Source organism: Sus scrofa, chromosome 8 (genome assembly GCF_000003025.6).
Source record: "Sus scrofa isolate TJ Tabasco breed Duroc chromosome 8, Sscrofa11.1, whole genome shotgun sequence".
Lineage (NCBI taxonomy): Eukaryota > Metazoa > Chordata > Mammalia > Artiodactyla > Suidae > Sus > Sus scrofa.
This window is the reverse complement of record NC_010450.4, coordinates 32432750-32446767: the sequence shown is the minus strand read 5'-3', so window position 1 is coordinate 32446767 and position 14018 is coordinate 32432750. Positions and strand designations below refer to the sequence as shown.

Below are 14018 nucleotides of genomic sequence, written 5' to 3'. Positions count from 1 at the left end.
CCCGAGGTCCCCATGGCTGGAAGGAGGCCCAGGCCACCCCATGTCCACACAATCCTCTCTTCACTTTCTGAACATGCATCACACAGAGAATCCTATGTTCGGGGTCTGTCTCTCCTGGTAGAAGGTAACCCCCCCAAGGGCAGGGACCACATGTGTCTCCGCTACTCCTGTGTTCCTAGGACATGCTCAATAAATATATGATGAATGGATGAATAATGTCCCCAACTGAGACAAGGTGCCAATACATACATATTGTTTTAGGAAATCCACACGAATAACAGCCTAGAAGCCCACAACCATCCTCGGACAAACCACTCACACTTACCCTCAAGTCTCAGTTTCCTCATTTCCAACGCACCTCCCAAGAGCTTCTCACCTGCAACAAATCACTTGTGGAGGTTCCCTTGGGGAGAAGGATGCTGCTTTAAGAACGATCAAGGCACACAATCCCAAAGAAAGATGCCTCAGGAAAGAAGCTGCACTATTCCACCACCTCTCCGAAAACAGTACCAGCTTCTCTGGAGAATGGCATCCAAGGTTAGCCAGCAGGAGCTAGGAAATGCCAAGTTCCTTAAAAAGCTTCCTTATGACCCAAGATTCTAAATTCCAGCATCAGGAATCTTCAATGTATTGTTTTATAATCTATGTGTATGAGCATGTGAGCGAGAGGTAGTAAGTCAGCACGAAACACGAAGATCCAAGTATCTCTAGATCAAAACAACACCCCCACCCCTGAAAATGGGTGAATAATGCCCCAAAGTAAGACAAACAACCAAACGCCTCATATTTGGAAAATCACACACTGAAAAATAACAGGGCTTATGGAAAATTTTGAGTTGGAGCAGAAAGTTCAAATCCCATTTAACTTTGTAATCAGACCTCTAACAAAAATAAGAAACTGAAAATTCCTAGCGCAGATAAAAAAGATGTTTTCTATTTCCTGCTATAGAATGTGGGACTTTAATTATTTGATAAAGGTGGGGCAGGGCAAGGATGCAGGGTGGAAAGGGTATGAGGAAAGACCAAAGCTGCTGTGTTACATGGAGATAAAAGAAAATTCATTATGATCTGGGAAAATCAGATCTTTCAATAAGCGCAAAGCCCGATGGAGCCCAGAGCAAGCACAGGTGCCATCGCCTCCCTGGTTCACGTTCACCAGGCTACTTTGCTTTCGATTGCTGCTAACTGGTGATGCAAAATACTAAGGTGCCAAGAAATACCTCATGCGAACCCTGGCAACTTGCATCATAAAAACATCACTCCCTATTTCCCAATCACATGTAATAATTCACACTACAGAAACATAAATAAGAGCACGGCCAACTGTATTTGCTCAGAACACTAGGGAACATGTTGGGGGAGGGGTCTGAGAGTGGAGCTGTGACCAGGACATACCAGATGGGTAACCCAGCCAAGAGAAGTACCACTGCAAGGGGCATCACTGGAGGGCCCTGGAGTCACATTGGATGAGAGTCCTGACCCACCTGCTTGCCAGTCTTTTTTTTTTAATTGAAGTATAGTTAATATATGATGTTGTATGGCTCTCTACTGTAGAGCAAAGTGATTCTGCTGCCAGTCTTAACATGAGCACATCTTACTAGAAAAGGCACAGTAGCGATCCTTGAACTGGTTGGGTGGGCAGTGGATATTCGTGTTACACAAGGACCAAAGAGGATGACAAATGTAGAGCACCCAGCACAATGCCTGGCAGGGACACACCCTAACAACACATGCTTTTCTGCCTCCTGTTGGGAATAATTTCTGTTCAAGGACTACCTGAATACAGACAGGGAGCCAGGTCTCAACCAAGGGGAAGGAAGTAGGTGAAGAGAAAGGGAGTAAAAATAGTTCCACCCATCGACTATCATTCATTCCGCTCCTATAATGTTTTGTCATCATCGTTCTAACCAGCCTCCTGCCAAAATTTATCTTTCCAAAAGCTATGAAAGGGCTCCAGTTTCAGAAAAAAATGTGCTGGAGTTATAGAGGTGGAACTGTTGCCTAGCAACTAACAGTACCACGCACATAGAAGATGCTCAATAAACAGCTGCTAAGGGGGAGAGGCAGGCAGAGGAAGGCGCAGGTCATCTGCTTGCTTAGATAGTGGGAAGCAGGATCCTTTTAGAAGTTTGGCTCCTGGGAGTTTTCTTCGGGAGTGGTTAACAAACCCGACTAGGATCTATGAGGGTGAGGGCTCATTTCTTGGGCTCACTCACTGGGTTAAGGATCTGGTGTAGGTCGAAGACGAGGCTCGGATCCCACGTTGCTGTGGCTGTGGCATAGGCCGGCAGCTGCAGTTCCGATTTGACCCCTAGCCTGAGAACGTCCATATGCCATGGGTGTGGCCCTGGAAAAAAAAAAAAAAATTTTGCTTCTGCTTATAGAGTATAACAGTTATCAGCCCAAGCTCAAACTCTGGAACAAAACTGCCTGGGTTCAAATCCCAGCTCTGCCAGTTATAAACTATGTGACTTCAGGCAAAGTAGTTAACACTTCTGTGCTCCAGTTTTCCCATCATGTAAAATGGGCATAAAATGGTGCTTACCTGAGAAGTACATTATCTGCTGGGTACAGGGCTAGATATGATATGATATGATATGATATGATATATGATAATATTATTTTATATTATATCTCAAGCACCTACACCAGCCCTGCCATATGACAAGGGCTCTAGAAGTGTAACTATTATTATTTTTTATGTGGCACTGAACCAGCCACCTTATCATGTTACATCATCACATTCCGTCAACTCCTGCAACGTGATGACTCAGGCTTCCACTTGTCACCCACCCCTCCCCTCTATGACATCTTGCAAGGTTCCTGAGGAAACAGGCGGCAACCACATCTGTTGGTCGATAACACCATTCGGATCACAAGCTCCCTTTTTCATTTTCTGTAGGAAAGGCGGGGAGGATGCCATTTCTCAGTGTTTCCATTGGGTCATGACAATGAATGGTCACAGCCGTAGTCACTTATTAATACCAGCTGCTGGTCATTTGTTTTTGTGGGGTGTTGCCCTTTTAAAAATACTTATGTAGGGAGTTCCCGACGTGGCTCAGTGGTAATGAACCTGACTAGGATATATGAGGTTGCGGGTTCGATCCCTGGCCTCGCTCAGTGGTTAAGGATCTGGCATTGCCATTAGCTGTGGTATAGGTTGCATGTGCGGCTCAGATCCCACATTGCTGTGACTGTGGTGTAGGCCAGTGGCTACAGCTCCAATTCAACCCCTAGCCTGGGAACCTCCATATGCCACAGGTGCGGCTCTAAAAAGACCCCCCCCAAAAAAAACCTATCTAATAAGAACTCATCCAGAGGACCACTAAAATCAAATCCCTCAGTGCTTTTTCTTTAGCTAGATCCCACAACAGGGGGAGCGAGGGGAGGCTAAGTGGGGTGAGGAGAGAAAGAGAAGCAGAGGCCAGGGCAGAAGGCGGGGAGCGTGTCTATTTAAAGAAAGGAGGCATCTGCTCTCCCACCCTGAAGACAGAAATGCCAAGTGCAGTGAGCCCTACACCAGTCCAACCTGAGGGCCAGGGCAGCCTCCTAAATAATTCCTTCAACTGATCCCCTGCCTGAAGAGCCAGCAGTAGAATCACTTTCCAAGGGACCAATCACTGACTGTCTCTAGGCAACTATTGGGTAAACTGCTTTTTTTAATCAGTCTTTAAAGACGCACACACAGAGAACACTTTGCTTCCCGTCAGGGCAGCAACAGAGTCTATTTTCTCTGCCACAGCAGAGTCCAGGTGCCAATCAGGCAATCATAGCTGGGCACAGCCTCACTGAGACATCATTTCTCAGGCAGCGGGGCATGTGGCTCTGAGGCCCCAACGGGGAGCAGGTGAATAAATGGAAGAGCAGTGGGATGAGCTCTGCGACCCAGACCTTGGCCACAGGAGCTCTGGGGTTTATCAAAGGAGGCGGCTCCCAGGAAGGATATGTTTGTTAGAATGAGATGTGACAACTTTTCTAACAGAGGTGAATTCTAAATGCCAGATGTGCGCAGAGAAGGATTAGGGGCTTAGAGGAATCAGGGAGTCTGCCTCAGATGCAGTCATATTTAGCCCTGTCTTGAAAGGACTTGTCCCTGGAGAGGGGGCATTTCAGGCTGTCCCTCCCTCAATTGCCATTCTCCCCTTTCTCCTGAGGGACAGACCCCAGATCATTACCTGGGAACATGGCACGCTCCCCTGCAATCAGGAGTGGCCGTGTTACCCAAATTCTGGGCAATAAAATGGAAGCAGGAATGTCAGGAAAAGTTTTCTAAAAGGCCTCTCATAAAGGAAGGATGCACTCTTCATTTTCCCTTCCTCCGTCCTGCTTCCTGGAAAGGTGACGTGATGATGTGTCTCTAGCAGTCACGTTGGACTGTGAGGAAGGGGGTTCTAGAGATGATGGGTTCGAAGGTTGAGAGGAACCTAAGTCACAGAATTTACAACTTATGGGGCTCCCAGATGACATGTGACTTTATTAGTTTATAAAGCACCTTCTTTTAGAGGAATTTAGGGGGAGCATGTTCCCCAATCAGAGGACATCTGCGGGTCACCACTCAAAGTCTCGCACAAAATTGCTCAGCTTACTCTCTGAAAAGTAGGCAGGTTTCCTGCAGCTTCGTCTCACTTCAGAGTAGAGTGTCGTCTCTACAGGCCCTACTTGTGTAATAATTTTCATGGCAGAGTCCAGGCTCAAGTGTAAGTCCCCAAGTCCTCCCTGCCATTTCTCTCAGAAGAGGGGCTCTAGATCGATTATACCTTGGTCCTAAGCAGTGGAGTGGACTATCATGCAAACCCTACTCTCTGGGTGGCCTACAAGAATATTCGAGAATTTCTGACTCGGCTCCCTTCTCCACCCGCTCCCGTACACACACCCCTTCAACACATCTGGAAATTTTTAACAGCATAAAAGCCTGTGTTGTGTGTACATGAAAGCCCTTATCTCAAGAAATTAGCAGCAAACTAGTTCCTCTATTCAGCACCCTTTGATGGTCTTAGCTTAACTATTATTTTCACTGTGAGTTCTTGTCTGCTTGAAGTTCTTTTCCCTTAAGTCCCCCATTCTTCATCTACATAGCACTTATCCCAGTTTGTTATTATGAATTTATTGTTTATGCTCTACCCCACCCCCACTACGACATGGTGCATTTTCATGTGGGAAGGAATCACATTTATTTTGCTTGCCATCTAACCTTGGTTCTCAGCACTATGCCGGGTGCATTGCTGGAGCTTAGTAAACACTTTTCAGGAAATGAATTTCACAAGTTGTTTAAAACACTTGTACACATTAATGCTTATTTTCACCATTAACGCTTATTTCAGTGTTTACAGTGAAGTGAGCTTACGAGTGATAGTCGAGCATCCCAAATAATTACCTTCATATCTTGAACCATTGACTGAGCCTATCCTAGCCTTCATTCAGTTTCCTATCAGAATAAAATAATTGTTTGAATATATATATATATATATATATATATATATATATATATATATATTTTGTCTTTTTAGGGCCGCATCCATGGCATGTGGAGGTTTCCACATTAGGGGCTGAATTGGGAGCTGTAGCCACCAGCTTATGCCACAGCCACAGTAACTCAGGATCCGAGCTGAGTCTGCAACCTACCCTACAGATCCCTAACCCACTGAGCGAGGCCAGGGATCGAACCCACATCCTCACGGGTACTAGTCGGGTTCATTAACCTCTTAGCCATGACAGGAACTCCTTATTTTTTAAATATTTCTTAGGAGAAGAAAAGAGAGCCTCTACTCCACAATAAATAAATTCAATTCCTCACTTAGTGCACCCACTTGGTAAAAAAAACAAGGCTTCGGACTTTTTTATAATAGTATTGGGATGTAAAAATAAAAAAGTCACAAGCCCTTCTGCCCTTGACCTTTATGAAAAATAAAAGCAAGTGCAGGTCTATTCTTACATGGTCTCCTAATGGGCTATTTAGGGATCGATGGGTGGGGTACATCCCTAAGTTCTAAGGTTGACCAGGAGGCCGAGCTGCCTCCTACCATGGCTGTCACTGTCATAGTCTGAATGCAGCATCACAGAAACACAGAGCTCTCCCAGCCCAACCAAAATTTTATCCTTCAAGGCCCAGCACAGATAAAAGGACAGTTTTGCTGATAGTGTATTTTAGTGGGAAAAGGTGTCAGTCAAGACATTTCTTCGGTGCATGTCACATGACTCCATCTCCTTGGCTTTTCCGCTTATGCCAAAGATAATTCCCTGAGATACTATGGCCACCCCATCAGGGTCAGCTGCATAAGGACATCTCTTCCAGAACGTTCTTTTCAGCACCGCACATGCGGAATTTTACCACAGCCAAGAACTGAACTCCATGACATCATACTTCCTTGCAGAGAGGGAGGGCAGAAGGCATTCAATAGTCCATCACTCTTTTTTTTTTTTCAGGACTATTTTTTTTTTCCTGTATCAACTGGTAACCCTCTAATTTAGACTATTTTAATATTTCACTTAAATATAGCACTTCAAGTGTTGTTATCCTTTCCTCTTCGACTGCCCTGAAGTCATCCTTTTTCCGTCCTCCCCTCCCCACCCACAGACCCTATCTGCTGCTACCTTTCCTTTGCTTCAGAGGTAAACACACACACATCCTGAGGAACAAATGAGGGGAAACAGTACAAAACTGCATTGGGTATTTTTCTCAATCACGGAAGGGTGAAGTGGGTTTCAAAAATAAAATCTAGCGCCAGTGAGAGCAGTTTCGTCAAAAATCAATGAAGTGACTCGGTCCTCGACCATGAAAAGAAAGGCCAAAATGACGAGGGTTAGACGGGGATATAGGTGACAGGGATGTCATCTACAAGCCAGGACTCCCAGACGTCACACAGCTACTTGGTCCAGACCCCTCAGTTCTTTAAGACGAGTCCGAGATACCTGCAGGAGAGGCTGCCAATCTCCTCTCTCGGAACAACCTGCCTCTTGGCTGAACTCAGCAACAAAACGGTTCAGGTGAGAGATGGGAGAACTTCCAGGGGAGGGGAGAGGAGCCTCAGACAGATGTGCCAACACCACATAAACACATCAGCCCAGTGAGTGAAGAGACAGCCCTTTGCACCCCTATTTGGAGCACAAAACAGATGTCAGGTCTTCACTCAAACTCTGTGCGGAACGTAAAGTATGGAACAATGCACCTGCTCACCTCCTCCATTAGAAATGCTAAAGCACGGAGCTCCCATCGGTGCTCAGCGGAAATGAATCTGACTCGCATCCATGAGGACACAGGTTCGATCCCTGGCCTCGCTCAGTGGGTTAAGGATCTGGCATTGCCGTGAGCTGTGGTGTAGGGCGCAGACGTGGCTCAGATCTGATGTTGCTGTGGCTGTGGTGTAGGCCGGCAGCTGCAGCTCCGATTAGAACTCTAGCCTGGGAACTTCTATATGCCACGGGTGCAGCCCTAAAAAGAAGTTAAAAAAAGAAAAGAAAAGAAAAAGAAAGCAAGGACCTAAAAAAAAAAAAAAAAAAAAAAAAAGTGGGGGTGGGGAGATCCCTTGCACGGTCACAGGAACAGAATTCGCAATCCTCACAGGAATTTTCACACATGGCCCTAAATGTAGGAAGCAGTACACGGGATCCGATAACAAAGGCTGCAAAGTCAGACAGTCTGGGTTTGAATCCTGACTCTGACAGGTACTCCCTGAGCAGGTGACCATGGGCAAGCCTCCTAATTCCTGGAAGCCCCAAGGTCTTCAACTATAAATTTTAGATATCTGGGTATTTGGGATATCTGTAGAAGTTAAGAAAGGATGTTTTTGATTAAAGTCCTACTTTTGCCACTTACCTGTGACTTTGGGCAAGATACTTTCTCACCTGCAAATGGGGATAATAACAGTACTTACTTAAAATGCCAACCTTGACTTTTTCACCCTGTGCCGGACACATAGTAAGCACTCAACAAACATCAGCTGTGATCGTCACGAGCATCACATTCAGCACCATCATCATTATTATCATGTTACTCCTGGCGATGACATTTTTAAGTTTTAGAACACTCTGAAGCAAAACGAGAGGCTGCCAGGCCCATTTCCCGGAGCTGCCTGGTCCCTCCCAGCACTGACTGCCACCCACAGAGTCACGGGCCAGCTGTCTGCATCATGGCTCCATTGTCACCCGTCAGCAGAGAGCAGGGGACCCAGAGATCCAGTTGCTGGGGACACATGCCCCACCCTACCCCCTCTTGGTGGCCAGAGCTGCGTCTACCCATTTGGAGCTTGCCTGATGCAAACTCGGTTTCCAAGGAAATGCGGGGGCCAGAAGAGCCAGCTCCACCTCCCACTCCACTTCCCCTTTCCCCAAAGCTGTGGGACCTCACTGTTCTCCAGCCATGTGACAGCATTGTGTCACAGCAGCCCTTGTATACAAACAAGCCGGACTATTTAAATGTCCTTGTGAGAAAGAAGCCGCCTGCTCTCATTTCCATATGTATTCAGACCAGCCCTCCCTTCTTGAGTTAGCCAGAGTAGTTCTTCTTCCCCTTCCTCAGCTCTCCATACAGAGCTGGAGGACCATATGCAAAGTTCGATCTGTATTGTCGCAAAAAAAGATGTAAGAGTCCTCAAGTCCTGACAAAGAAAAAGAATTAGAATGACTGCATAGCGTATGGCATGTGTTCATTCGTCATTACATCGCAAATGTCATGGCTTACTTACACTGAAAATGGACTGGCCACTACATGCTAGATTCTCTCAAAGGCTACAGAGAAATTCTCCCAACTGCCAAACACCACAACAGCTTTCAGTCCTGGAGAGCTAAGGTACCCTCAGTGCTTTGAATCTTCAAAATCAGGTCACACTTGCATAAGAAAACCATGCTATGTGAGCAGGGGAAAATGACCCAAAATGATGAACACATCCCTTCTAGCACTAGTTCCCTCTCAGGCGAAATATGGATTAGGTCACAAATGAGATTACATTCAGCGCCAGGCCCCACAGGCATGCATGCTATGATTAAAGTTAAAGGAGTCCACAAATGTCTTTAGTTGAGAAGTTAAGGCTGAATTGGGTTAAAATTTCCAACCCTCCCTAAAGGCCTGGCAACTTGTTTCAAATCACAACTGAAACCAAGCTGGAGAGACATCTGTTTCTCCAGAAAGTGTTTGGCATTGCAGAGAAGAACTACAGATTAGAGCAGATAAATATTGTTGCGGGCAGAGGCAAAGGTGGGGGGGCAGGGGGCGTACCAAGAAAATCGGAATCACCTTCCTGCTAACAGAGTCTTATGACTCAATAAATACCGTGTGTTATGGGGGTTGGGGGGGTAAGAAAGGAAGAAGGAGAAAGGAAAATAAATGAGGGAATTATTCTTTTTCTAGAGGGAGCTGACACACAACTTCAGTGAACAAAACACTGCTACACTGGAGATGCATGTTCAGACAACCACCATTTGTATAACGCTTTAATGTTGGATTGTCTTTAAGACGAGAGGAACTGAGCCTTCTGCTTAGAGTCTGGTAACAAAGGCTGAGCATTAAATGTAAATCGGCAACATAATATCGAGGAATAATTTTCTAATCCTTAATGGACTATCAAGATCATCCTATCAGTAGATATTCCTGGTTTTCCTCTGATCCCTACACATCTTTTAGATAAATAAGAGTAAGCTAGGGTAAGTTAGAGTAACGCAAAGCCCCTGACGTCTAGTCCAGGTGTCTGGAGCTAATAAGGTAAGATAATAGAATGAGATCAGTAGGTAACTGAATTATATTTTGTACACTGAGCCATTCAGGGTTCTGAAGATGTTCTTTCAAAGTCAGCGGTAGTTATCAACAACACAGCAACAACAGTAATAGCAATAACGTGGTATAATAACAATGGGGATAGGAGCAGTACTATAGTAGTAATGGTAGTAGTAGTAGTACTAATAGTAATAGTAATAGCAGTAGTAATCTAATGGTAATAATAATAACACCCCTTACTTAGGCGGCCCTCCTAAGTGATGGCTACTGGCCTAAGCACTTTCAACGTACTCACTTATTTCATTCTCACAGCCCTCCTTCCAGGTTGGTATGCTATTATTAGAACCCCTGTTTCACAGATGTTTTCAAAAATATCTCTGTTATGCTGCTGTTGTTTAAAAACTAGAGCCAGCTTTCAAAGAAACTATTCAGAACCAAAGAGAGGAAACAGCCTGAAGGCAGTAGGCCTGGGTTTCCCACCCAGGTGTGCAAGGTCTGACCTCACTGCCCCTTGGCTTAAGAAAGCCTCCTCCAAAAGGAAGGTGGAAGGAAATTAGGCCCCTGCCTGCTGGTAGCCAGCGGTAATACATGAAGTTTGTTGTTTCCTCCGGGAGTCTCCCCAAAGCCCCATTAAGACACGGAGCCGGCTCCGACAGCTATAAAAAGTCCCTGCAAGTGTGAGGGAACTGTTCCCTCCCGGTCTGTGACCTCTGTTAGGGCTTTCACCTTTGCCAGCTAAGGCAGGAGCCTGGGGTGGGGCGGGGTGGGGCGAGGTGGGGGCCTGGTGTCCAGGCCACTGTTTCCTGCCCAGGAACACAGCCCTCAAAGAGCCAAGGCTGCAGGCTGAGAAAATTCCTCACTCACAACTTAGCTCCTGGAGCTCGTTCCCCGAGCCTTTCTTTATAAAGAATGAAGGGTTTTCTGGCCAATCCAGGGCCTCCAGGAAGACCAGGGACGAAAGAGAAGAGACAGGCTGCAAGGTTTGTTTATTAGCCTGCGGCACCCAAGGGAACATTTTTTTCTGAAAAGGTGAAGTTCCTAATGACTCAAAAGAAAAAAAAAAAAAAACCCATTGGAAATTTAATCACCAACTAAAAAAAAAAAGTGATAAAGCCCCACCAATGAGGATGTGGCCCAAGACAATGCAGCCCCTAAAGGAGAGGCAATTGTTCTCAAATAGTCCCCCTGGGAGCTCAGCCTGCACTAAGGACTGCATTGCTGCTATATTAGCCCGGGGAATCTTTGTTCACTGGGCGACTACGCGCAGAACCAGCTGTTACTGCTCCTGGGCTCCTCCAGTTTGCAGACGCCGCATTTACATTTCAAGAGGAATCTCCGGGAAGGAAGGGGGGCGGGCTCCATCTCTCCCTGGAGCAAACACCTTTTTATACCGCCTGGGAGGGGAAGCTCTCCTTTCCGTGAAACCCTACTCGGTGATGGAAAGGAGATAGGCAGCTTCAATAATGCACACGCACAGCGCCACGGCTGCTCCATCCTAAGGCCACGCACTGCCTGGTGTGGCTTTCACATTCTCCAGTTGGTAGACCAGGAAAGCACCAAGAATAATGCTCAACTGTCTATAGGGCCCAGTGGGGCTCCGCTTCCTAAGGAAGTTGTTGTTGGTGGTGGTGGTGGTGTTTTAACCTACAGAACCAGGACAGAAGCTGAGAGCCTGCCCTGCATAATATTTAGCCTGAAATATATCACCACTTAAAAACCAACTGTGACCTGGGCAGAATATGTTTTAGATGGTGATCTAGGTGGGGGCTGCGGTACTGTATACACATGTCAGAATTCATGGAGGTGTGCACTTAACATGTGTGCCCCTTCCTGTTGGTGACTTATACCACAATACATTTTCTAAAAGTGGTGTATGTCAGTGTTACTTACAAATTAAGGAAACTGGGAATAAACCACTTGACTTTGAGAATTATAGGCATCCCCTCACCACCATCCACATCCAAAATCTCTCCAGAACATTTTAAAGTGCAAAAACATGAAAAACATAGTACTCCAATTCTCAACCAAGCTAGTGACAACAAACGGCTCCTGTGTGTCCTGTGAGCCCAAGTATGCAGCACAGAGGGAGCACCTGTCACAGCCCAAGCCATGCTAACCACATGTCACAATAAAAAGCCAAGGTCTTTTTCTCATCTGGTCATGAGCCATCAAATTATAAGAGACATGATTGGGGCTTTTAAAAGCAAAGAGCCTTGAGTTTATTCTTCTGTGTCTTTAGCCCTATTTTAAAATAGGTCTTTCTAAACTCTGCCTAGCACTCTTGTTTGCATGAAGCAGATTAACCCTGTAAGGTGCAGGCCTCTGGCTGGCCCGTCAGAGCACCATTGAATGAGGGTGGTTTCCGCAGACAGCTCAGCAGATTTAAATCTGTACCATCTAGCTCTGTTACTCCAGCAGCATCAAGATGTGAGGTGCCACACGGAGTGTCAGTTAAGTGACAAGTCTGAGTACTAACATGCTTCACCGTTGCTAGATCATGACTTAGCCGTACATCTCTTCCTTTAAACTACCAGGGAGGGAGAGCAGCTTGTCCCTGAGGAAAGAGGGCCAAAATGCACCTTCCGCTGAGCCTCAAGAAAGGCCGCCCGCGGAAACAGAGGCTCACTGCACAGGTCACAGGGGGTCACCTTTCCCCCTCGCGCCCCGCAAGAGTCCTGACCCCCGCAGACACGTCTTTTCAGGGGCACAGGACCACCAAGCTGCATTTACAGATAGACATCGAGAATCAGGATCGCCCAGGGATCGCTTCCTGGACTGAGCCGAGAGCTCCAGTGATTTCCCTAGCCTGCCACCGAGTCATTTAAGAAGTAAAATATGCCAACGGGGCCCGGTACTCGGCCCCTGCGAGCCCGCCCCACCGCCTCTCGGATGGAGTAGGGGCTGCCGATGTTTGGTCTGCGCGGATGGCGCTTTCGCAGGTGGGTCTAGCAGGCTCCCCGGCCCTCTGTGCTATGCCAGCCTCACACCTGACCCAGTGCCAAGAATACAGCCCGAGGGTCCAGTGGGTACGCGCTTCCGTGGTGATATACACAGCTCTGCTTCCCAAGGGCAGGGAGGGGGCACCAACCGGCAGAATAGGACGTGGAGCAGGCCCTCTCCCCCGCCCCCCGCCAAATGCGGCCTCGGCAAGGACTCCGGAGGCTCTCGCTTAATGCGCCTTTGCGGCGCTTGGGCTCGCACTGCGCTTCCCGTGGCAGCGCCTGGAAGCGGCAGGAGCTGAGATTTGCGCTGCTGGCGGGCAGGAGGGATGGAGGCGCAGAGGACCGCTTCCTGCCCCCTACATGCACAGCGAGCGCAGTGTCCCCACTTCGCGCCCACCCTCACCCAAGTCGCCAGTACCAAAGCGTCAGAGAATCACAGCTCGCTCGAGGCCCTGGCGGGTGACCTGGCGCAGCTGGCAAAAGAAAGTGGGGGGAGGCGAGGCTCGACCTGTCGTCCGTGTGTGCGCGGGTCAGGGGCTCCGGGCGCCCCTGCAAGGCCGCCCGCCAGCCGCGGGCACCTACCTCGATCCACTTCTGCGCCTCGGAGAAGGCGGGCTCGGGGGGCGGCTCGGGCTGCAAGGGCTGAAGAGCTTCCAGACCGAGAGCGGGACAAGCCATTTGCGAAGCCCCGCGTCCACTCGAGCGCTGGGCCGCCGGGATGAGGACGGCCGCCGCCGCCGCTGCCGCCGCAGGAGCGCGCTCCCCGCCCCTTCCCGCCCGCCCGTTCTCCGGCTCTCCTCCCCCGCCGGCCCCTCCTCCGCTCGGCGCAGGTCCCCGCGGAGAGCCGCGCTGCCGCCGAGGACGCCGCCGCAGCTGTTCCCAGAGCCGCCCGGCTCGGCCGCGCCGCGAGTCCCCGCGGGAGCGAGCGCCGAGGCGCCGGGAGCTCCCTCTACCCCCACCTCCGCTCCGCCCCCCGCCCCGGGCGGGGTGTCAGCCACCGGCTAAAAATAACCGAGAGTGAGCACTGGGTGTCTCCCTCCCTGCCCACGACGCGACCGGGACAGGGACTCGGGCCAGCCGCCCCGCGCACGTCCCCGCGCCGGGCTGTCCCGGGAGAGGCGAGCGAGCCCGGCGCACGCGTCCCTGGGGAGCTAGTGCTGCCGCAGCAGGACAGTGGCCGCCCGCACCTGCAGTCCCCTCCCACTACGCGCCGCAGCAGCGGCAGTGGTGGCAAGAGGGGCAGCCCTCTAACCTGGTGCCAGGGATGTTCAATCGCCTGATCTTTTTGGAAGGGGGAAAACAAAAAAGATAAGCGACCTTTATGAGCCTTTTTCTCTCCAGGCACGCTACCTGTGTCCCCGTCTGTTGAT

At 48.8% G+C, this 14018-nt stretch overlaps 1 protein-coding gene across 1 annotated transcript in view; it reads right to left on the bottom strand.

Moving 5' to 3' along the window:
• Nucleotides 1–13733, bottom strand: part of LIMCH1 (LIM and calponin homology domains 1) — a 359519-nt gene extending 345786 nt beyond the window's left edge. Inside the window, 1 exon segment of the mRNA XM_021101157.1 lies at nucleotides 13231–13733. Coding sequence (XP_020956816.1) covers nucleotides 13231–13326 — 96 coding nt within the window. The 5' untranslated portion in view covers nucleotides 13327–13733.